Below are 26,210 nucleotides of genomic sequence, written 5' to 3'. Positions count from 1 at the left end.
TATTGATGCAGTGACTGCTATAATTTAGGTAAATGAAGCAAGCAGTTTATGCGCAAGAACCAAAACTAGCAATGGCATGAATGATCAGATAGTAGTGGTTTGAAGGACATATGTTGGCAAGATCCCCCAAAATAACTCCTTGATCAGCTTTGAGTAATGCCATGAGATCTGTACCATGAGAACATATAGGCAGGGTATGGGTATAAAATTTCATTTGAATGACAGCAGCTGTAAATGGTGCAGCAAGCCCCCCCCATATTGGATTGAAGTGTCAGCCTAGATTACTCGCCTGAGTTCTACACAGCAGTTCGAAGTAATAACTTTCTGACCCATAGTTGTAACTACTAATATTAACACAAGCTGACATGAAATAAAAGCAAAGATCTTGAAAACATAGTACGCAAATAATTGCGAGTATTCCCAACTGTGAAACCATCTGGCATCTTTCTGGGAAACCAGAGTTGCAGCTGGCTTAATGACAGATGGGTTTCTTAGTTAACAGGATATGAATTCTAGTAAATGCATGATCTCAGCAAAAGTCATTTTATTGTGAATAAAGCTTTTCCTCAGATGAAGTACAGTCAGAGTTACCATACATTATGGGTTAGTTTGTATAATTGGTAAGCTTAAAATGCACATTAAATCTGCATCAACATATCAAGCATCTGTCCAGTTAACTACATTTAATACATTAAAAAGAGCCCTGTGGAAATTTGAGTAGTGTATGGTAAATACTTTTAAACACAGAAACGAGGTATGGACAATTCTCATTTTGTTAAAGTTTGCACGTGTTACAACTTCCAATTACCATGGCATTATCAGTTTCATTACATTGTAGACATCTGTGCATTCATTCAAATTTCAATATTTGGCATTGAATGGATACAAATTACGCATGGGTAAATACTAATCTCGATCTGCTCCGTTACTAAGAACACACTTTCACTTCTCCCCTCCCCAAAGGCTATAAAAACACTAGAAACCCTTGAATACTCAAATGCTCGACTTTTCCCATCCTCTCCTACTCTGATCTCTGCGTACACCAATCATTTAAACACTCACCAAATCACCTCAGCTAATGCCCTCACCTGCATAAATCATCCTCCTATCACCCCCATTCTATACAAACTTCTCTAAATCTGTAGATTAACTTCAGAATTCTCTCACTCACTTTCAAATCTCTCTATCCCAATTCTCACTGCCTTCATTATTTCTTCCTTGTTGTGCATAATACCACTTCTTGAAGTGTTTTCTCTTCCTTGCTCTCTTTTCTACCATTGGTGCCTGAAAGCCACTATGCTCCTGCCTTCTGGAATCCACTGCTTAGTCTCTTTCATCTTTACACCCCCCTGCTTTTAAAAACCTTTTCAAAAATCACACAAACATATGCAAAAAAGAGACAAAAGACTATCATAGGAGTCAAACTCATTACAATACAGGAGGAGGTCATTCAGCCCATCAAGCCCATGCTGGCTCTCTTCGTAGCAATCCAATCAACCCTATTCCCCTGCTCTATTCCTGTAGTCCTGTAAGTTTATCGTGTTCAAGTGCCCATCAAACCTCCATTTGAAATAATTCTCGATACACCCTGCCACCTTCAAAGAGTTATGCACATGAATCCCCAGGTCCCTCTGTCCCTGTACACCCTGGGCTGGACTTTACGTTTGCAAATTGGGCGGGCCGTCCCCACGTGAACATAAAATAGCGTGTGATAATGTGTCGGCAATACGAGGTCATCATGTGAACCTCCAAAATTAAGGAAGGCAAGCAGGCGCGGAAATCGGCAGTCCGCCTTCCATTTTGAAAGCGCTGATGAACAAACTATTAAGCTCATTAACAACCCAATCGTCCGTAATTTTTTGTTGCCTGCTGCATTTTTATGCGTATGGACGTGAAAACGTTTGAGAGGCTTTTACGCCAGTTATAACAAGGTGGCACAAGGGTAGAAGAAAATACCCATCTCCAGGACTATGATTGAATATACCAGCAGATTCTGCTGGAGAAGTGGCAGCTTCTGAGAGATTTTTTAAATGACATATTTTACCTTTTTTTGTATTTTCAATGAAAAATAAACACTGATTCTGAGAGTAGGGAGCCTTTGAATTTCTAACCACAATTGACTCCCTCGCATTGCCCCTCTGCCACATGACAGCTTATAGTCCCGATTGGGCGCGGTGCTCTGCTTTTCTCCTCTAATTGGTCTCCTTCCTGCCAGACAGCCAACAATTGGCCATCCAACACTCGAATGGACACACAGAGATGGCGGGGCAGGAGCGAGTGGACCATTCAGTTTCTATTCTACCCCCCAAACACACCGAGAAACACAAGATCCAGCCCTTTAGTTCTGTGCTATATTGCCTCTCCCTGTCCCTCCTGCTAAAATGCATCACCTCACACTTCTCTGTATTAGATTTTATTTGCCACTTGTGTCTGCATTTTGATAATCTATGTCCTGTTGCAGTCGATTGCTATTATCCTCACTGTCAGCCTCCAAGTTTGATATCATTGGCAAATTTTGAAATTTTACTCCATCAAAAAAAAGCACAGAACCTTGGAAAACACCATTGTCCACCATCCTTTAGTCTGCAAAATAATAATTCATCATGACTCACTATTTTCTATCCTTAAACCAATTTTTATCCAAGTTGACACTGCCTCTTTTATTCCATGGGTCTCAAATTAGTTAACCAGCCTTTTATATGGTATTTTGTCAAAGGCTTAAACTCCATATAGATAACATCCATTGCTTTCCCTTCATCAACCGTCTGTTACTTCATCAAAAATACAATTAAATTAGTCAAGCCAGGCACCATCTACTTTTTACCAAACATGCCGGCTCCCTTTAACTAACTCAAACCTCTCCAAGTCCCTATTGATTTTTTTTCCCTGATTAGTGGTGGGTGAGGTTTTACAAACAGTAATGTTAAACTGACCAGCCTATAATTACGAAGGATGTCCTTACATACTTTCTTGAATAAGGATGTCACATTTGCCACTCTCTAATCCTCTAGCACCTCCCCTGTATTTAGGGAATATTGGAAGATTATGATAAGGCCTTCCGCTATCTCCAGACCCTCTTCCTTTAGCAACCTGGGATGTAAGCCATTTGGACCAGGTGACTTATTCACTCTAAGCATAGAAGCAGAATATTTTTTGAAAGGTGAGAAACTTCTAAGTGTTGATGCTGAAAGAAACTTGGGTGTGCTTGTACAAGGAATGCAGAAAGTTAGCATGCAAGTGCAAGCAATTAAGAAAGCAAATGGCATGTTGGCTTTTATTGCAAGGGGATTGGAGTACAAGAATAAAGATGACTTGCTACACCTGTACAGGGTTTTGGTGAGACCACATCTGCAATTTTGGCGAGACCACATCTGCAGTTTTGGCCTCCACATTTAAGAAAGCATATACTTGCATTGGAGGTGGTACAGTGAAGGTTCACTAAGTTGGAACCTGGGGTGAGGGGGTTGTTGTTCTATCATGAGAGGCTGAGTAAATTGGGCTTATATTCTCTGGAGCTCAGAAGAATGAGACACGATCTCAATGAAACATACAAAATGCTGACGGGGCTTGATAGGATGGGTGCTGAGAGATTGTTTCCATTGGTCAGGGAATCTAAAACACAGTGGGTAAGGGGACCATCATTTAGGGCAGAGATGGGGAGAAATTACTTCAAAGGATTGAGAGTCTTTGGAATTCTCTACCCCAGAAAGTTATAGATGCTTCATCGTAAATACATTTAAGGCTGGGATAGACAAATTTTTGGTCTCTAAGGAAATTAAGGGATGAGGAGCAGGCAGGAAAATAGAGTTGAAGTCCAAGATCAGTCATGATTGTACTGAATAGCAGAGCAGGCTCAACGGGTCATGTGGTCTACTCCTGCTCCTATTTATGTTATGTAGCCAGCAGAGCTGCCCATCAATTTTCACCCCATCCATTACCTCTGCCATCTCAGTTTCTACTGATATTTTGTCAGCATCCTTTTCCCTTAATGAGTACTTTGCATAAGTGCATACTTGCTCGTTGTCTTGAAGCCTATATCACTCTGTCCCCACAAGGCCCACCCCACCTCTCACTACTCATTTACTATTTACAAGATAATTATTGGATTCCATTTTGTGTTAACTGCCATTCTATCCTCTTTGCCAGTCTTATTTTCCCCTTCACTTTCCCTCTCAACTTATTGTATTTGACCTGGTTCTCACTTGAAGAATTCACATGATAGGCATCCTTTTTTTTTTGACTCCTCATATCCTTCAGCTCCCTTGTCATGCAAACAGCCTTGGCTTTCGTTCGCTTACCTTGTGCCCATGCTGGAATGTACTTAGCCTGTACCCAAAACATCATCTTCCTAAAAGATCACTCATTGTTTGGCTACAGTTTTTCCTGTCTATCTTTTGTTCCATTCATCCCCCCTCATCCCATTGAAGTTATCCCGTTGCCAATTTCAAAGTTCTACTTTAGATTGTTCCTTGCTCTTCTCCATTGCTAATCTAAACCTTATGACAAAAATCACTCTTACTCAAGTGTTTCTCACAGGCATTTGGCCCACTCACTTCATTCCCTAGCACCAGATTCAGCAATACTTTCTTCCTAGTTGGACCGAGTACATACTGGTCAAGGAAGTTCTCGTGAACACGTTTCTCGCCTTCTTTACCTTCAGCTCTAACATTATTCCAATCAAAATTTGGGCAATAACCTCATGACATCTGCGATTTCCCTGCAGATTTGCTCCTCTATCACTCACTATTTGGAGGCAGACAGAATACCCCTAGTAGCACGAACATCTCCTTTTTGATACCCAACTCTAACCAAACGGATTCTGTTCTTTTCCCCTCAAGAGAATGCTACAATGTCTTTTCTAATCAGTACTGCTACCCCACTTACTTTTTTCCTTCCCTATCTTTTCTGAACACTTTGCTTCCTTGAATATTAAGCACCCAGTCCTCACCATTTTAAAACAAATTTCCATTATTGCCACTACATCATACTCCCACACAGCTGTAGTTCACCAAACTTAATCACCACACTTTGTTCATTTACATACATGCATTGTAAACCTTGTAGTCCTTCTTAGTCTGCTTCCATCTGTTATTACTTCCTTCTCCAGTACCATCCAACACACGCACCTCTTTAAGCACCTTACTCCTCTTTTCTATTTCTATATGCTGGTTTCCATTACCTGTCAATTTAGTTTAAATGCTCCCCAGTCACACTAGTGAATCTTGCTGCGAGTTCATTGGTCCCAGGCCATCAATACATACCCTTTCTGTTAAAGATGCAACTATTCTTCACTTCTCTTCAACCACATCTTCCATCCCCCAAACTAATGCTCTACGTGTCTCCCCCCTCTCCTCCTGCTCTGCATCCTCTTTTCTTCCATTGTGTAAAGGGTTGAGTTGTGCCTCTGCTTGTAGAGTGCTGTAGAAACGCAGGTTTATGCACTGTATCATTTTAAATAAAGCATTTCATCTGCAGAATTATTTCAGAAAAATTCAGCCTTGCAGAATGGTACTTGAATATTCAAGTATTCTGCACAAGATGTGAGTGCTTAATCTACAAAGAAAATACCACTTAGACAAACACCTAAATTCACCTTAAAATAAATACAAAGGCAATAGGTCAAAATGTACTATGACATATGATCTACATCTCCAATGCAACAAGTTTGTATAGGAGTATGGCTACAGACTGGAAATTTTTGTTCAATCAACCCCTTATTTACTTTCTCCATCATTCCTTCAATTTTAGGGCTTTATTGGGTTTCTTAAGAGTGTGAACATACAAACATTTCTAAAAGCTTGGAAAGGTGTTAGAAATAATTCTTCCAGTTCTTGTGTTTTATGACCTTTAGAGGGACAGAAATTGATCTTAGTCTGCAAAGTCTATTATATATGCAACATTCCAATGGTATTCACCTAACTTCTCAAAGCACATTAAACTGTGAGAGAAAGGCAGAGCATTTTCCCAGAGTTCATTTTTCAATTTAAAAAATGGCTAACATTTTTGAAATGCATCTAATCACCTCACTCGACATTAGCGTTTTGACAACAGTTTACACAGCTTCTCATGCTAAAGTTCTAATAAAAGGTTATCGATCTGAAATTTAACTGTTTCTCTTCACAGATGCTGCCTGACTGCTCAAGTATTTCCAACATTTTCTGTTTTCATTTCAGATTTCCAGCACCTGCAGTATTGTATTTTTATTGTAATTATTTTACCTCTATCACTTGCGTTGCCAATTAGAAGATGTAAACATTTTCACTGTTAAACTCCGTCACACTGAGACTGAGCCAAATACACACTGTCTCCTTCCTCATCATAGCTTTTTTCCCCCCAATATTGAAAACCTTGTTTTGTTGACAGCAGTTAGAATATTCTACATTTCTTTATAGGAGAGAGAGAAGGACAGAGACAAACAGAAACATGAGATTAGCATCCAGGGACACAAGGGATTATTATCTGGGAACCGATCATAAAACATTAAATAATAAGGGACCTCTGTAAATATGCAGTCCCCCTTCAACCACCCAGAAACGATCCTGCCCATGCTCTGCTCTGCCCCTCCCCTTCCTGCTGAGACACACCACAACTTAAAAGTGAAGCAAAACTCATTCAGTTTGCCAATTTGAGGTTCATCTTCCACAATTCTACAAATCCCAGGTCTTCCTACGTGCTGAAATGTAAAGAGCTTTCTCAGTCACAGCTCATTAGGCCCTGATGGTGCTTTTTCCACATTTCGCCATTTTCTGCTTCCTTCTGCAAAAACTGTTTCGCATTCAGCACTTTCTTTTCCCTTAACAATTAATGCTAACGCTCATCTTTTTCACCCACCCTCTCCAATTCACACATGCATTCCTCTTCTTCAATATCGGGTTATGCTGACACCATTCGTTTCCTCATCAGTTTATGCTGGTTCTTTTTCTTCACCCTCTTCTTCCCCATCTTAAGTTGGCACTATTTCTCTTCAATTCACAAAGGCACTCTGGTGTTTCCCCTGCCCAGTCTGCAAAGGCTGAAGACATCCTTCTCAGATTCTCCACGCATCCACCATATTTACACTTGCACTGTTATTTCCCAATTCTTTCCTCATTTCACATTGTGTTGCAAAGTTTCAAATTCAAGGAACAATAAGGTAGAAAGCAGAATTAGGAAGTGGTACAAATTGTTATTCACAAATGCAGACAAGCAAACACTAAGCCTGAAAAGCATTATATAGGAGGTAAGACTTTTTCCCCCCCCACCCCTTTCCAATTTAACACATCTCTGCTGTTTCTATTTATTTTTACTCAAATTATTTTCAGGGTAAACAAGAGTAAAATGAAAAATGACGGGTGCTTTTACATTGATTTTTATTTAGTTCGGGTTGAGTGCCAGCTCCCCACAATTATATTGCTAAAAACAGCTCACCAATTCAGAGCTCAAAATTGCAGACCCACAAATATGCCTTAAATAAAGCAATGGAGAAAACCTGTTTAAGCAGCACAAAAATTTAAACTCTTTTTAGATTCTTACTGAACCACACTTGACAGGAATAATGGTTAGTGTGGTGTTTTGGTGACGATGACCTAAAAGCGATGAGAACTCTATTGTGGGCACTGCTACACTGTATAGAGGAACTGACTGAATCAAATAGAAACACAGTCTGGTGCTTAACAAGTATCGGAAATGTCAGTGAATTAACTCTTCAAATCACATTTAATTTTGCAGATTTCAGGATAGAAAGAAAATTGAAAAATAATCAAAGATCCATGTTTGTCCAATAGCTAAACTTATACACATACAGTATGTCCATATATCCTCATGCAATGCTTATATTACTACACAGGCACAAACACGCCTGCAGATCCACCACTGGTGGGAGGACACCGTGTGACAAGTTTGTTTTATCAAGGCCAGTTGCTTCTAGTTTTTTTTGTTACTGTGGATGGGAATGTTTCAGGTTCCTTCACTAAAAGAAAACATTTGTTTACTTAATCAACTGTGTCCCAGACTGCTGTGTACCAATATAAATAGATGCGACACTCACACAGAACATTTTGGCCAAAACTCCCAAATATAAAATAGGTTAAAAGCAATGCACAGCCCGAGATAGCATTTCCTGCTTTGGTAATCTCTGAATTAAACTGAAGCACTACTGCAAGCCTGTTAGCCTTATTGCACTGTAACTAAGCTATCACAGTCTTCAAAAGGTTAAAGTTTTTGCACAAATAGTTTAAAATATTTATTTGAATGAGTAGAACATTAAACATTACCTGGAACTTTATCAACAGAAGCAAAAACTGAACGCTGAACTGTAGGATCACTGACACCACGGCGAGACTGGTCATAGAATCTAAAAGGTAGATGATGGGCAGAAGAAGGCGACCCATGTCCAAAGCCCATGATTTCAGAAGAGGTTTCCACTGGGAGATCCAACAGTACTAGAGTACAATAAATATATTTTAATGAACAGTTTAAACAAAGATATTTCAAATAATTGTTATTCCTGAACAGAATTTGGTTGCATGAATTCATTTTGAAAAAATTAACATCTAAAACTATAATTCTTCTGCAGATTTCAGATGTGCAAATATTTTCAATTACATGACATTTCCCATATCTTTTTGAGTTTATAATGAATGTTGTAAAATTGTGCACACTGATGCAGTGTAACATTTTTAACGTTGGTGCTCAATATGCTAAAATGTCCATTATAACGCACACTAAGCTATAAATCCCATCCAGTTGTGCATCAGAACTGCGAAGCAATACAATTATCATGTCCTCCTGATAAAACAGTAACCAGAGTTAGTCAAACTCCTTCGCTGTAGAATGGAGCAAGTTTTTAGCCATATCCTATATTGATAGCTTCCAATCAGAATGCAATTTCAAAAAGGACTAAAGAGGGGGTTAGGTGGTTCTTCAAGGAATACAATGGAAATTAGGAAGAACGGTTTTTCTGCTGGTCTTGAACATTTGTCAAGAATTTAAGTACAAATTGTGGTTAAGGGCAAATAAGGCAGTGCTTTAACCTTTGAGTTAAGGAGTTGTCTATAAATAGCTTGAATTACATTTATAATATCACTTGCAATCCAAGATTAATTTACTACCCAATTATGCAAACTGATTAATATTATACCCTATATCTTAAGTGTCGTTGTTCATAGAGCTGAGGTGGAGGCTGGGCTGTCGGTTAGGCAGGTCCAGGTGGAAATTGCGGGTTGAAGCCACGGCTGATGGTGAGGCTGGACCCCAGCTCAAGATCATGCAGACAGAAGTGGATGGGAATGGGGTAAGAAAGATGCCAGTGGATGCGAGTAGCAGGTACAGGCTAAGGCATAGGTTCAGAATGAGCATCTAATGGGATCACAAGGGTTATCTGTCACAAGAAAGCTGCAGGTAGAAATCAGGTCTCAAGTTGAGGCAGTGTGTAACCTCCATGTACTGAGCAGAAAAGCACCGGACTACGACTAAGAACCTGGGATCATCAGGGTTCACTGCACCTGCAGTTCCTGAGATTGGGAGCTAATCTTAATTAGCATTTCCATGATTTATTTATTCTGTAAATGTAACTGTATTTCAAAACTCCTCGTCCCACACTACCCAAATTCAGTTCTGTCCAGTTTCTGAAATTTCGTTAGTTGCATTTTGTAAAATATAATCCATTGTTTGGTTCCAGGCTTGTTGGACTTCAGTTATGTGGATAGACTGGAGAAGCTGAGGTTGGTCTCCTCAGAGAAGATTGAAAGGAAAGCTTATTGAAGCGTTCAAAATCACAAGGGACCTGGCCAGAGTAGATAAAGGGAAACTGTTTCAATTAGTCAAAAGGTCAACAACCAAAAGGAAACCAATTTAAGGTGATTCACAAAAGAACCAAAGACGACATGAGGAAAGGCGTTTTCTTAAATAAAGGGAGTAGCTAGGATCTACAATGCAGTACCAGAGAGTGTGGTGGAAGCCCAAAAGGGGCTTGGCAGGGCTAGGAGGAAAGTTTAGGTTTCTCTTTCTGTGCTGTAACCATTCTACAGCACTATGTAGAAACAGGTTGATAATTTGCGAAGGAGAAAATAACCATTTAGAAAACAGGAAAGCAGGACTTAACCAGTTAGAAAGAAGAAAACGAGACACTACAGACATGAAAATGTTAGTAAAGATAAAGTTCATGAAAATGACACAAAATGCCCATTTTGACCAAGTTTTAGTTTAGGACAATATTTTTATCAGCCTTCCCTACAACTGAGCTATGAGAATCTAAGTTATGGACAGAAAATTTCTCATCACTTGCTGAGAGTAAGTTCAGTTCTTTCACAACTATCAAATACCACCATTTCACAGGCAGAGTAGGTAAAATTGAGCTAGAATAAGTGAAAAAACAATTACTTATGGCTGTGGGTCAAATACAGTCATTTAGACCACTTATGAAAAGTGGAACCTGGCATTGGAATAAATATATTGTTCATATGCCTTTCTCTTGTGTAATTTATTTAGTGGTTGCTAAAACTTTATTAAGTCATAAGAATTATCTGAAAGTTCTAGTAACTTGCCATGTAAATATATTTCAAAACTGGCCGTCTGGAAAGGAACTGAATTGGGGAGAGAATTTTTATTCTTGGCAGTTAGTGGCAAAGCTGCATTCCAGGATAAAAACAAATGTACTATATACTCGTAGTAAAGAAAGTGCCGAAAACAAAAATCACAAGAACTAGAAATTTAAACTAGCTCCATAACAAGTTATTGCAAAGTTCTTTATTTCTGCTTTTTGATTACAACTTATGACTATTTGGAACAATTGTCCTTATTTTTGAATTAACTGCACCAAGAATTAAAGAATTGAAAGCCTCTTCATAGAAGGATAAGAGAATTTTAAGGCAAACGGCCAGATTTACCACATAAACTAAAATTTGGCATAGCAAAAAAAAAATCTTCCTCCAAACATTAGTGTTCAGCACTAATTAAAAAGCAGAATACTGCAGATGCTGAAAATCAAATAGAAACAGAAAATCCTGGAAATATTCAGTAGGTCATGCAGCATCTGTGGAGGGAGAAACAGAATTAACATTAACTCTTCCTCGTTACGCAGATGCTGCCTGACCTGTTGAGTATTCCCAGCATTTTCTGTTTTTATATTAGTGTTCCTTACATTTGATTAATGATAACCAATCATTAATCCTGACATTAAGTCATGGGCGAGACCAATGCAACACAATACAATTGTAAAATAAAAGTAGAAAACTACCTTTCCTCAAAAAACTTCTTCATTGCTCTTGTGTTCTCTCCAACAGATATGCTTCATCTTCTACAAAACCATATTCACAACTCTCGTCTTTGGATGTCCACTTTTCTCAAGTTCCACATTTCAGCCCCATACAGCAACACTCCAAACACAATTCTTGATAATTCTTTTAATCTCTACTCATTCTTATGCTGAGAATTTCTTTATATTTGGAGAATGCATTCTTTGCCATTGCTATTCTAGCTCTGATTCCTTTGTGGCAGTAACCATCTTCTGATAAGATTGACAGTCTGACAATGCCAGAGAAAACTGACAAAAGAATGAAGTGGAAAAACAAAAACAGAAATGAAGGTAAACAAATGCATAGAAAACTAACCAACGAGCTAAGACAACCAAGCAAGCAAAAGTGAGATACTGGGGAGAGCAGTGCAATGAATTGAAACAACTACAAAAAAAGAATGGGCACTATAAAGGAATCAACTGGAGGAAGGAGAGGTAAGCAAGCATAAAAAGGAATTGATAGTAGAGATGCTACACTGCATATAGAACTGGAGGAAGTAAAGAATAGATGGAAAGAGTACATTGAAGACCTGTCTGACTAAGGTGGCAAACCAACAGAACTAGAAACAAGAGAAAGAGAAAGGCGACGACATTTCCCAAGATGTAAACGGAACATTTCCGCATCCCTCTGAGGCAAGACTCAGCACTGGTTAAATGCACAGTAAAACCCCTGCTCACTTCCTGTACCCTGACTCCAATTTTACCTTAGTTTTCAACCTCAAAAGACAGCAACCTATTGCACCCACCATGACTTCTTCTATTCCCAGCACCAGCTCATGCTTTCTCTATGTGATACAACCAATCAGCATCAGCCTACATCAAAGCATGAATAGTTGTATGCAGCATCTTGTAACAGGTTCTGGATTGAGGTTTCATGAAGGACACCTACGGCCAACAGAATTTGGAGACTTCCAGTGATTCAAATCCAGCCCAGTGACAAGAGCTCAAGCTGAGAGTTCCTGATCAGCTGACGATTAGGTTCACTGGATGTGCGCTCAGTGTTCTCAGCTTGGAATAGTGAGGTAGCCATCTTCGAGTGAGAAAATCTGCACCAAATCACAATTTGTTGTGCAGCAATGTAGGATTTTTACAAAAGTTATTGGTTTTCCTCATTAATTATAATTAATATGACGGATACTGGTAAGTATGTTTTTAAAAAATCAGACCTTATGCAGTAGCTAGTTATGTTTTTCTTTAACATTCAATGTCAGATAGATATGAAAATCGGAAACATTATATGCGCTTTTTTTAAACTGGTTCTCTGTGAAACAGGTACAAGGTACTTGCTTGGAATGGCAGTTCATTTTGTAAGATGAAGGTTCATTTTTGGTGGTATGTTATAGCAGTCTTTATAGGTCAACAAAACAACTGTATACAATCTCCTCTTCGACTTATTTCAACATTGTCATTAAAGATCAAATTACTTGGGGATTTAATTAGAATTGAATCTATTACTACAATATCATCTAAGATTTTGCAGTGTCCCTTTGCAGCCTTGAAACAATGTCGAAGGGAGCTGTTGGCTAAAGAATATATTTATATTTACACACAAAAAAATGAAAAAGCATGTTAAATAGGTCAAGCTATTTCATAACTTGAAACTGTAATTCACAATGATTACACAAGAAAAATGTATATTTCCCTGTAAGTTTGTGGTTCTCAACTATAAACTGTGGTCACATTGACAAATCAGATTCTAACCACTGAGGATCATACTGAAATACATCTGGGTGGAAAAATCACTTTGCAGTTCAGAGTGCAGCATTTGAAGATTCTCAAATTATTCAAAAACTTGCATCAAGGAATTTTTGAAGTATACAGAATCCCTCTAGCGGTCTCCAATTCCTAGTTATTTACTTTAAGCATACAAAGACTGGAGCAGAGAAGACAATTTCCTTGAGCAACCCCCCGCCCCCACACCACTGTCCCAACTCCCACCACTGTTCTGACCAAGAAATCAATGACAATTATTGAGAGAGAACTTGATAACTTCCCCTCCAATATCTTGTTGGGAGCTGCTGGCTTTCTCGCTATGGAAATCTAATGTAGATAGAAACCCATTTTGAGGAGCTAGAGGAGGAGAAAATAAAGCCAGCATTTTACCCTTCAACAGCCTTGAGATTTGTTGATCCAAGAGCATTGCACTGCCTAAGGGTGGAACAATTTTAATTCTGAATTATGTAAAATCCAAAAGATTACACCCAACATTCAGTTGTAGCGTTCTCACTTGAATCAGTAGATTGTGCGTTTAAGTCCTACTCCAGTTACATGGTCACAAAGTCTGGGCTGACACTTCAGTGGAGCACTAAGGGCGTGCTGCACTGTCAAATGTGTCATCCTTCAGAGGTGAGGCTTTACTTGTATGCTCAGGTGGACGTAAAAGTTTTCCCCTATATCATGGTTAATATTGATTATTAAAACTATTATTAATCTGATCACTAAAACAGATTATTTGGTCAATATCACACTGCTGTTTGTGGGACCATGCTGTACACAGATTCGCTGTCCTGTTTCCTACAATCCAACAATGACATTTAAAAAATTTATTTACAGGATGTGGGCATTGTTGGCTAGGCCAGCATTTATTGGCCATCCCTAATTGCCCTTGAGAAGGTAGTGGTGAGCTGCCTTCTTGAACCACTGGAGTCCATGAGGTGTAGGTGTAGGTCCACAGTGTTGTTAGGGAGGAGTTCCAGGATTTTGACCCAGTGCCAATGAAGGGACAGTGATATAGTTCCAAGTCAGGATACTGAGTGGCTTGGAGGGCAACTTTAAGGTGGTGGTGTTCCCATGTATCTGCTGCCCTTGTCCTTCTAGATGGTAGTGGTCGTGGGTTTGGAAGGTGCTCCCTAAGGAGCCTTAGTGAGTTTCTGCAGTGCATCGTTTAGATGGTACACACTGCTGCCACTGTTCGTTGGTGGTGAAGGGAGTCACAAGTATTTAATTGGCCGTAAAGCACTTTGGAACTTCTTGAGGTTGCAAAAGGTGTGATGTAAATGTCAATCAAATTAGCAAAGGTGGTCTGGAAGATGAGTTTGTAGACTGTTTTCTTGCCAGTTTCCTGGAACAACATATTGACAAACTAGGGACAAAGCACTTTTAGATCTAGTATTGTGAAAGACAGGGTTAATTAGTAATATCATAACAAAAGATCAACTGGGAAATTGTGATCATAATATAATTGAATTCCACATTAAATTTGAAAGCGACATACTTAGGAGGCGGTGGCATAGTGGTATTGTCTTTGGACTAGTATTCCAGAGACCTAGGGTAATGGTCTGAGCACCCAGGTTCAAACTCCAACACAGCAGAATTCAATATCAAAAATTGAATTCAATATAAAAAATTCCGGAATTAAAAGTCTGATTATGACCACGAAACCACTGTAGATTGTCATAAAAACCTGCCTGGTTCACTAATGTCCTTTAGGGGAGGAAATCTGCCATCCTTACCTGGAATCTTAAGCTTAAAACAAAGCCAATTACTTAGGTATGACAGGACAGCTGGCTAAGGTTGATTGTGTAAATAGATTAAAAGTTATGGTGATAAATAAACAGTGGAAAACATCTAAAGAAACAATTCAAAATGTTCAACAAAAATACATTCCATTGGAAAACAAACTCAGCAAGAAAGATTCATTTGTGGCTAAGGAAGTTAACAATGGTAGAAGATTAAAAGAGGCTTATAATGTTGCAAAAAACAGTAATAAGCCTGATCATTGAAGTGTTTTAGAAACTAGTAAAGGGCCACCAAAGAGCTGATTTAAAAAAGGGAAAAAGTAGGATGAGAGTAAACCAGCAGGAATATAAAAATAGTGGTAACAGCTTTTACACATATATAAGTGGGAAGAGGGTGGCTAAACTAAACATTGGCCCTTAAGAGGCATTATCATAGGGAATGAGAGAATACATTTTGTGTCTATCCTCGTAGTAGAAAACAAAAATTACATACCAGAAATAGAGGGTAATCTAGGGGCTAAAAGTGCAAGGAGCCGGAGGTAATTAATGCCAGTAGAGAAAAAGTACCTGAGAAACTTATGGGACCAAGACCTGATGGCCTACGTACTAAGCTTCTAAAAAAGAGGTAGTGGATGCGCTGGTTATAATTCCCCAAAATTCCCTAGATTCCAGAACGATCCTAGGGAATAGAAGTTTGCAAATATAATCTCACTATCTGAGAAAGGAAGGAGTGGGAAAACAGGAGACTGTAAATCGCTTAGCCTAACATCAGTCGTTGGGAAAATGCTGCAATTGAATCTATTTGGCGTCTATTTGGCTCATCATCTCTGCACTGGCTCTCTGAAAGAACATTATGACTCAGTGCCATCTCCTGCCTTTTCCCTGTAACCCTGCACATTGTTTCTATTTAAATAATCATCTCAAGCCCTCTTGAATGAACCAATACATTTCCAGGCAGCATATTCCAGACCCAAACTACTCACTGTGTGAAAATGTTTTTTCTCACATTGCATTTGCTTCTTTTGCAAATCACTTTAAAACTCTGCCCTCTCGTTCTCTGACCTTTTGCGAGCAGGAACAGTTTCTCCCCATCTATTCTGTCCAGTCCCTCATGATTTTGAGCAACGTATCAAATCTCCTCTTAGCCTTCTCCTCTCCAAGCAGAATAGTCCCAACTTCTCCAATTGATCTTCATAACTAAAGTTTCTCATCCTTGGAGCCATTATTGTAAACCTCCTCTGCACTCTATCCAATGCGTTCACTTCCTTCCTAAAGTGTGGCGCCCAGAACTATACACGCTATTCCGGCTGAGGTCTAACTAGTGTCCTGTACAAGTCCAACATAACCTCCTTGCTCTTGTACTCTCTGCCCCTATTAATAAAGCCCAGGATACTTGTATGCTTTATTAACTGCTCTCTTCACCTGTCCTGCCACCTTTAATGACTTATGCACATATACACCCAGGACCCTCTGCTCCTGCACACCATTTAGAGTTGTATCCCTTATTTTATATGGTCTCTCCATGCTCTTCCTACTAACATGAATCACCTCACTTCTCTGCATTGAAATTCATCTGCCACCTATCTGTCCACTCCACCAACTTGTCTATATCCTTCTGAAGCTCTACACAGTTCTCCTCACAGTTTACAATGCTTCCAAGTTTTGTATCATCCACAAACTTTGAAATTGTCCCCAGCACATCACGATCTAGATCATTAATATATAATCAGGAAAAGCAAGAGTCCCAATACTGACCCCTGGGGAACTCCACGACAAACCTTCCTCCAGCCCGAAAAATATCCATTAACCATTACTCGCTGTTTCCTATTACTAGTTTGCCCACCTTTCCCTTTTGAGGGAGTATAGCTCGACTGTGCCTGAACCATTTCTTCTTTGAAGGTAGCCCATTGTTCAGCTACAGTTTTTCTTGCCAACCTTTGGTTCCAGTCTATCTGGCCCAACTCCGTTCTTGCCCCATTGAAGTTAGCTCTCCCCCAATTATTCTTATTCTGGATTGCCCAATGTCCTTTTCTGCCGTCATCCTAAACCTTATGATACAATGATCACTGTCTCCTAAATGTTCCCCCACTGACATTTGATCTATTTGGCCCATCTCACTTCCAAGAACCAGGTCTAGCCGTGCCTCCTTTCTTGTTGGACTGGACACATACTGCCGTAGAAAATTCTCCTGAACACACTCTAGGATCTCTTGCCCTTCAAGCTACCACTATCCCAGTCTATATTTGGGTAATTAAAGTCCCCCATTATAACTACTCCACAATGTTTGCACCTCTCTGTAATTTCCCTATAGATTTGTTCCTCTATATCCCTCCCACTATTTGGCAATCTATAGACTACACCTAGCAATGTAGGTGCACACTTTTTTGTTCGTTAGCTCTAGCCAAATTGATTCTGTCCTTGAACCCTCTGGGACATCCTCTTTCTCCAGCATTGCAATGCTCTCCTTAACCAATGCCACCATCCCTCCTCCTTTTCTTCCTGCCCGTTCTTTCCTGAACACATAAGAACGTAAGAACTAGGAGCAGGAGTAGGCAATTCAGCCCCTCGAGCCTGCCCCGCCATTCAATATGATCATGGCTGATCTCATTTCGGCCTCAACTCCAATTTCCCACCCTCTCCCCATAACCTTTCAACCTGTTAATAATTAAAAATCTGTCTATCTCCCCCTTAAATTTATTCAGCATCCCGGCATCCACTGCACTCTGGGGTAGTGAATTCCACAGATTCACGACCCTTTGAGAAAAGTAATTCCTCCTCATCTATGATTTAAATCTACCACCCCTTAGCCTAAAACTATGGCCTCTTGTTCTAGAATGCCCCACAAGGGGAAACATCCACTCCACGCCTACTTTGTCTATCCCCTTTAGCATCTTATATACCTCAATTAGATCTCCTCTCATCCTTCTAAACTCTAGCGAGTATAGGCCTAAACTGCTCAATCTCTCCTCATAAGACAAGCGCCGCATCTCTGGAATCAATCTAGTGAACCTCCTCTGAGCTGCCTCCAATGCAACTACATCCTTCCTTAAGTAAGGGGACCAAAACTGAGCACAGTGCTCCAGGTGCAGTCTCACCAATGCCTTGTACAGTTGCAATAACACTTCCCTATTTTTATACTCTATTCCTTTAGTAATAAGTGCCAAAATTCCATTTGGCTTCCTTATTATCTGCTGTACCTCCACTTGGATTTCCTAAAGGCATCTGATAAGATGTCCCACAAACTTTTTAAAAAAATTTGTTTATGGGATGCAGGCGTTGTTGGCTAGAGCAGCATTTGAATGGTGGTGGTGAGCAACCTTCCTGAACCTCTGCAGTCCATGTGTTGTTGGAACACCCACAGTGCTGTTAGGAAGATTAATACACAACATATGGGCTCAAGGAGTTGAGGGCAATAGATTAGCATGGATAGAGGATTAGTTAATTGGCAGGAAGCGGAGAGTAGGGATAAACTGGATATTTTCAAGTTGACAGGCTGTGACTAGTGGAGTGAAACAAGGGTCTTTGCTAGGGCCTCAGCTTTTTACAATCTATACTAATGGCTTGGGTGAAGAGGCAGAGTAATGTACCTGTGTTTGCTGATGATACAAAGCTAGATGGGACTGTGAACTGTAAGGAAGACACAGCGGCTGTAAAGAGATATCGATAAGATGGAAGTGATTGAGCAACAAGTTGGCAGATGGAATATAATGGGTAGAAATGAAAGGTTATTCACTTAGATAGTAAGATTAGAAAAACAGAATACTTTTTAAAAAGGCATGAAACTTGTAAATGTTGATGTTTAGAGGAACTTGGGTGTACTTTTGTAAGGGTAGCAGAAAATTAACATACGTGTACAGCAAGCAATTGGGAAGGCAAAAGGCACGTTGGCCTTTATTGCAAGGGGATTGGAGTCCAAGAAAAATGAAGTCTTGCAATAATTGTACAGGGCTTTGGTGAGACCACTCCTGAAGTAGCGTGTGCAATTTTGGTCTCCATATTTAAGGACATGTATACTTGCATTGGAAATATTCTCTGGGTTGATCTCTAAGATGAGGAGATTGTCCTGTGATGATGGGCTGACTAAAGTGGGCCTAAGTTCTCAAGTTCAGATGAACGCGAAGCTATCTCATTGAAGTGTACTAGATTCTGAACAGCCTTGACAGGGTAGACACAGAGGTTGTTTTCCCTGGCTGGTAATCTAGAAGATGGTGGCACAGTCTCAGGATAATGGGACAATTACTTAGGACTGAGATGAGGGGAAATTTCTTCACTCAAAAGGGTTGTGAATCTATGGACTTCTCAACCAGACAGCACTGGGTGCTTGAATGTTTAATATATTTAAGGCTGTGTTATGTTTTTGGTCTCTCAGGGAATCAAGAAGTATGGGAAGGACAGGGAAGTGGAGTTAAGGTTTTTAAATTCATTCATGGGGTATGGGCGTCACTGGATAGACCAACATTTATTGCCCTTCCCTAAATGCCCTTGAGAAGCTGGTGGTGAACTGCCTTCTTGAGCTGCCTTCTTGAACTGCTGCAGTCCATGAGGTGTAGGTACATCCACAGTACTGTTAGGGAGGAAGCTCCAGGATTTTGATCCAGCGAAGGAACGGTGATATATTTCCAAGTCAGGACAGTGTGTAGCTTGGAGGGGAACTTCCAGGTGCATCTGCTGCCCTTGTCTTTCTAGATGATAGTGATCATGGGTTTGGAAGGTGCTGTCAAAGAAGCCTTGCTGAGTTCCTGCTGTGCATCTTGTAGATGCTACACACTGCTGCTACTGTGCGTAAGTGGTGGAGGAAGTGAGTGTATGTGGATGGCATGCCAATCAAGCTAACTGCTTTGGCCTGGATGGTGTCAAGCTTCTTGAGTGTTGCTGGAGCTGCACTCATCCAGGCAGGTGAAGAGTATTCCATCACACTCCTGACTTATGCCTGGCAGATGGTGGACAGGCTTTGACGAGTCAGGAGGCAAGTTACTCGCTGCAGGATTCCTAGCTTCTGACCTGCTCTTGTAGCCACAGTATTTACATGCCTAGTCCAGTTCAGTTTCTGGTCAATAGTAACCCCCAGGATGTTGATAGTGGGGGATTCAGCGATGGTAATGCCATTGAATATCAAGGGGTGATGGTTAGATTCTCTCTTGTTGGAGATGGCCATTACCTGGCACCTGTGTGGCACGAATGTTACTTGCCACTTGTCAGTCCAAGCCTGGATATTGTCCAGGTCTTGCTTCATTTGGACATGGACTACTTCAGTATCTGAATCGTCACGAATGGTGCTGAATATTTTACAATCATCAGTGAACATCCCCTCTTCTGACCTTATGATGGAAGGAAGATCATTGGTCAAGCAGCTGAAGATGGTTGGGCTTCAGCCAATTCAATTTACCCCATGTAATATCAAGAAACGGCTGAAGGCACTGAATACTGCAAAGGCTATGGGCCCTGACAATATTCCGGCAATAATAAAGACGACAGAACTTGCCACACGCCCAGCCAAGCTGTTCCAGTACAGCTACAACACTGGCATCTACCCGGCTATTTGGAAAATTGCCCAGGTATGTCCTGTACACAAAAAGCAGGACAAATTCAACCCGGCCAATTACTGCCCCATCAGTCTACTCTTGAATCATCATTAAAGTAATGGAAGGAGTCATCAACAGTGCTATCAAGCAGTGCTTGCTTAGCAATAACCTGTTCACTGATGCTCAGTTTGGATTCCACCAGGGCCACTCAGCTCCTGACCTCATTACAGTCTTGGTTCAAACATGGACAAAAGAGCTGAACTCCGGAGGTGAGGTGAGAGTGACTGCCCTTGACATCAAGGCTGCATTTGACTGAGTGGCATCAAGGGGCCCCAGCAAAACTGGAGTCAATGGGAGTCAGGGGGAAAACTCTCTGCTAGTTGGAGTCATACCTAGCACAAAAGAAAGGGTTGTGGTTGTTGGAGGTCAATCATCTCAGCTCCAGAACATCGCTGCAGGAGTTCCTCAGGTTAGTGTCCTAGGCCCAACCATCTTCAGCTGCTTCATCAATGACCCTCCTTCCATCAAAGTCAGAAGTAGGGATGTTCGCTGATGATTGCACAATGTTCAGTACCATTCACGACTCCTCATATGCTGAAGCAGTCCATGTCCAAATGAAGCAAGACCTGGACAATATCCAGGCTTGGACTGACAAGTGGCAAGTAATATTTATGCCACACAAGTGGCAGGCAATGACCATCTCCAACAAGAGAGAATCCAACCATCGCCCCTTGACGTTCAATGGCACTACCATCGCTGAATCCTCCACTATCAACATCCTGGGGGTTACCACTGACCAGAAACTGAACTGGACCAGCCATATAAATACTGTGGCTACAAGAGCAGGTCAGAGGCTAGGAATCGTGCGACGAGTAACTCACCTCCTGACTCCCCAAAACCTGTCCACCATCTACAAGGCACAAGTCAGGAGTGTGATGGAACACTCCCCATTTGCCTGGACGAGTGCAGCCCCCATAACACTGAAGAAGCTGGACACCATCCGAGACAAAACAGCCCACTTGATTGACACCACATCCACAAACATCCACTCCCTCCACTACCAACGCACATTTGCAGCAATGTGCGCCATCTACAAGATGCACTGCAAAAATTCAACAAGGCTCCTTAAGACAGCACCTTCCAAACCCGCAACCACTGCCACCTACAAGGACAAGGGCAGCAGACAGATGGGAACACCACCACCTGGAAGTTCCCTTCCAAGTCACTCACCATCCTGACTTGGAAATATATCTTCATTCTTTCACTTGTCACTGGGTCAAAATTCTGGAATTCCCTCCCTAACAGCACTGTGGGTGTACCTACACCACATGGACTGCAGCGGTTCAAGACGGCAGCTCACCACCACCTTCTCAAGGGCAACTAGGGATGGGCAATAAATGCTGGCCCAGCCAGCAAAGCCCACATCCTGTGTATGAATATAAAAAAAAAGTACTGTAGAATGTTTCCTAGGGTTAGATGGTTCTGCACTTCCTGTATATTTTTCATTCCATTGTTTTTAAACAATGCAACCTATCAGAGACTTGTTAACATTTTCTATACACTAAGGCAAGCAGTCATTCTGAAAAGTAGCTATTGCTATTTAAGTAGTTTATTGGTCCAAAATTCTCTACCACAATATGGTCTGATATAACCTCTGTAGAGCCTTAAATGTAAGTTTTGCTGCTGGATGTATAAATGCCTTTCTGAACATTAATTGGGTAAGTTCAGCTGTTTGTATGTTAAAGTGCTTTGGGATGTCCTGAGGTCAAACGATGCTCGTAAATGCAGCTTCTCTTATTTGTATTTTGGCTGCTAAAAATCTATAGCAGCAACCACTGCTGTGTAAAAGAACTTTAGGTTTTTATTAATAGCATTTTATTAAACAGTTAAGTGAATTGTTTGTTGGGAGTTTGCTATATTAAGTTTATCATCCACAAAAACAGGATAATTACCAAGTTCAATTAATCAAACCAAGACCGTGGCAAGAATCATAGAATATAATGGGGTGTTAAAAAGATTAATTCAGCACTTCATAGCGAAATTGGAATTTTATTTAGTTTTACTTAATTCCAGTTGGTAAGCTGGCACCACTGGTTGAGTGGCCTAGTTAAGCATGTTAATAGGAAACTGGTACGAACCTGCTATTCTCTGCATCTTCATACGCCGTGCTTGAATACGGCCCTTTGCTAATCGCTGTTTTGCGATGATGCAGCGGATGTGATCAGCAAAGATGAATGTGGCCTGGAGGATAGGGAAAGGCCTGGCATGAGGATTGGACGCAGGCTTATGGATGATGATATTCAAAGCTCTACTGTCATCTTCCACTCCCATCACCTGCATGTCCTGTTAAAAAAACAGGTATAATAATTGAAAGTACACAATGAGTTTGTCATATTTCAACCACAACTTAAAAAGCTTTCCTTTAAGTAACACATGGTAACATGGACTTACTGTATAGCTGTATCTTTCTCAACCTGATATTATCAATAGTTCACAACTATTGAAGCCTGAACTGGGCCTAAAATAGATCTCAAAATCTGCTTTAGTTTATTCAGGTGGTTTAACAACAAACTGCAATATAGTTGATCCACTATTTCCATGGGGTTCCTACTTACTACAGAGCATATTGTGTGAACCAGATTATGTAAAATTGACAAAATAAGTCTAAATGGAAAGGTTTCTCAGTCAAGTGAAAAGATGAATGATAGGTCTATGGAACTTTTCATGACCAATATAACTCAGTGAAGCTAATCTAAGAGGAATCAGTAAAGAAAATAATCACCCACTTCTGTCTTTCCTCTCTATTCGTCCTCCACCATAACATCTGATAGTCTCTTGTTCAAAATTACAAAAGCGAAAAATAGAAGCCCCACGCAACACCAAGACCTACAGCGAGTACCAGAAGATTGCAGAGATACTGACTACACATTTGCGCCATACCTTTAACTGTCAGTTATTTTGGTGCTTAAATGAAAAGTGATCCCCAACCCCCAAGAAAGAAACTAACTTTACTGAATATGCAAGTACCATATGTAGCTTTAATGTAGATTCAGAAGTGTTGTTATGGGTGGGTGAACTGAAAGCGCCAAAACATAGAGATTTAATTAGATGGCATAGTTTTGCTGTGCTTGCACAACACAGCAAATTCTACTAAAAGAAAAGTTTTGATCAGTTTTCCTAGTTTCCTATGTATATTTTGTCCCACTATACAAATCTGAGAAATTAGTTGCAAGCAGGATTGCACTATATTATTGCAGCAGCATAGATCCAGATAATTTGTCAAGATACGCGGTAGTTTTAAATGAATTGAATTTAAGTATTAAGAATCAAAGAAGCAGAAAGGAGATATATCTGCCAACATTTAGCTTCTTACCTGAAGCAGACCTGCAAATTTCACCACTCCCCAGCCAAGACGTTTGCTCTCAGGTTCAACTAAGCTCATCTGATAAATGTCTACAGCCAGGAATCGGTGCATCTGACTGCCATCTTTTGTAACTACAGTGCAAGCAATTAAGTCACTGTTGTCTGAAAGAATAGAATTAACACCAGTCTTAGTTGATCAGTCTATACAGAGTGGGTGGAAATTAAATCTGTTTCAAAGCAAAACATTAAGATAATCAATGATAAACCAAAAATATGAACATTGACAGCATTTAATATATCCCAGTACAGATACTATAATTCAAATAATAGCGTTTGCTCCTCAGTTGAGGAAAAAAGAAACAAACATGAATGAAGATTGGAAGTAATTTGTGATGAATTACCCTCAGCCATGTAGGAAAATAAGCATTGAAAGAATATTTTATATTTAGGCTTGTAGCTTTTTACCATCATAATGACATCCTTGAGTTAGAATAAGGGATACTGAGTCCAGGGTTAAAATTAGTCACTAAGGAAATGCAAAAGTATATAACTCTTGTTTCTTCCCTTTTCGTACAGCATACAGTTCAAGCAGTGCGAGGAGCCACCTGGCATCTTGCCGCTTCAGAGTCTGAACCTAAACAGTGTTTGCAGCTTATTCAACCAGATGAATTCAAATGCTCACCCATGGCCCACACAAACAAGCACACTTCTCAGCAGCAATCACTGGCTCATAATTAAGAGTGGGATTCCTGACTGAATTTTGTCTGCTTGACCTTGGAACACTGAAGCCAATCTGGCATCAATTATCTGTTGTGGGGTCAACTAATTCAGCCCAGATCAAGGATCTTCCGGATGCCCATAGCTCAGTAGCGCATTTAGTTCCTGTGCGATTGGGCGCAGTCCTTACAGTCAATATTTAATTTATCTCCTGATTTTTGGAGGCCTGAATAACTAGCTTGTTCTTCCTGGCTCTTCTCAGGTACTATTCAGAGGAGAGGGGAGTGGGGAAAGTTAAAAGACTGTTTTTTCTTTATTAACCTACAATAATATAGCAGGCATTAGCAAACTCTTAATTTAATGAAAACACAACTTTAAAAGAGAAAAGTCTTTTCTAATTAGGCAACAATGAATGAAAAGGATTTTGTGCCATCATTGATGACAACAAATACTAATGTGACTGTCACCACTTTACATCTATTATACAGCTATAACATTGAAAAATATCCCAGTCAGTCTCACCGTTTGAAATTATATCTGAACAGGAATACAAGGGGACTTAGAGGAAGATACTGAAGGCAGAGTTTCAAAATCTGGCCATCTTGTTTTATGTCTCACATCCTTCAAAAAGTACTTGGATGAGCACTTGGCATGTCATAACATTCAAGGGTATGGGTCAAGTACTGATAAATGGGATTAGGTAGGTAGGTAGGTAGGTCAGGTGTTTCTCACGTGTCGGTGCAGACTCGATGGGCCGAATTCTGCACTGTGAGATTCTGTCACCCCATCTTCAAAAGCCTCTCCTTTGTGGATGGATAAAGAAAGGTAACACAGTTTGGGGAAGATATCTGGGAGTGCCAGCCATCAATGCTAGAATGCATGGAGTTAGGAAGAGTAGAAAACAACAGTAAACCAGAATTTTTTAAAAATGGAGGACAGAAGCAGGAATATAGGAGGTAGGGTGAAGAGGAACCAGGCCTTGGAGTGATTTGAAGATGACAAATTTTGAATTTCATTCCATTTCCTAGTCAACTGCTATGTTAATCTGTTGACTGTTAATAACTGCTAATCTATTGGACCGCAACATGCTTTCAAGCCATTAGAAGGCATGGTGTCAGCTGGCAGAGGAATACTGATGGTGAATACTGATAGTATTTAATGCCAAATCTGGGCCACCATAATATTTTTATTATGAACCATACCAGAGGAATTTCTAACCTTCAGAAATCAGCAGGGACCTTGTTACCTTTAAAGGGGCGCGAATGCCCGTGACTGCAGAAAATCAAATTCCAAAGAAATGCATGGCAGAATTCTCCCCAGCAGAGACGGTACGTCTGCAAGGGCAAAAGGGACCCTGACTCCTCTATTAAACACCGCAAAGATCCTTTCAAATTTATAATGGACCACTAACATGTTTCCAAACCATTAGAAGGCATGGTGTCAGCTCTCAGAGGAATATTGATGGTGAATACTATCAATGGTAGCGCTCTCACCCAAGTCAGAAAGTTCAAGTCCCACCTCAGAGGTAAGAGGACAAAATCTAATCTGATACTCCGATGCATTACTGAGGGGCTGCTGAATGTGCTGTTTTTGGGCAAAGGGTTAACCCAAAGCCTCTTCCACCCTTTCAGGCAGACAAAAAAGATCCATGCCACTATTTCAAAGACGAGCAGGTGTTCTGGCCAATCTTTATCCCTCAACCAAAATCACAAAATACAGATTATCTGTCCATTCTCACATTGCTGTTCGTGAGCCTTTCTGTGCAGAAATTAGCTGCCATGCTGCTTACATTACATATTAAAGGTGCTTCATCGGATGTGAAAGTGCTTTGGGGTGACCCAAGCTTGTGAAAGGTGGAAGACTCCTTTTCATTCATTC

At 40.4% G+C, this 26,210-nt stretch overlaps 1 protein-coding gene across 1 annotated transcript in view; it reads right to left on the bottom strand.

Annotated features, from left to right (window-relative positions):
* Window positions 1–26,210, bottom strand: part of clec16a (C-type lectin domain containing 16A) — a 287,366-nt gene that overhangs the window by 49,926 nt on the left and 211,230 nt on the right. The window contains exons 20-22 of the mRNA XM_078559039.1: window positions 23,626–23,777; window positions 22,391–22,595; window positions 8,253–8,420 (exon numbers count right to left, since the gene is read on the bottom strand). Coding sequence (XP_078415165.1) covers window positions 8,253–8,420; window positions 22,391–22,595; window positions 23,626–23,777 — 525 coding nt within the window. The remainder of the gene's footprint in view (window positions 1–8,252; window positions 8,421–22,390; window positions 22,596–23,625; window positions 23,778–26,210) is intronic.

Source organism: Cetorhinus maximus, chromosome 15, assembly GCF_964194155.1.
Source record: "Cetorhinus maximus chromosome 15, sCetMax3.hap1.1, whole genome shotgun sequence".
NCBI classification, from domain to species: domain Eukaryota; kingdom Metazoa; phylum Chordata; class Chondrichthyes; order Lamniformes; family Cetorhinidae; genus Cetorhinus; species Cetorhinus maximus.
This window is presented reverse-complemented; position numbering and strand designations above follow the sequence as displayed.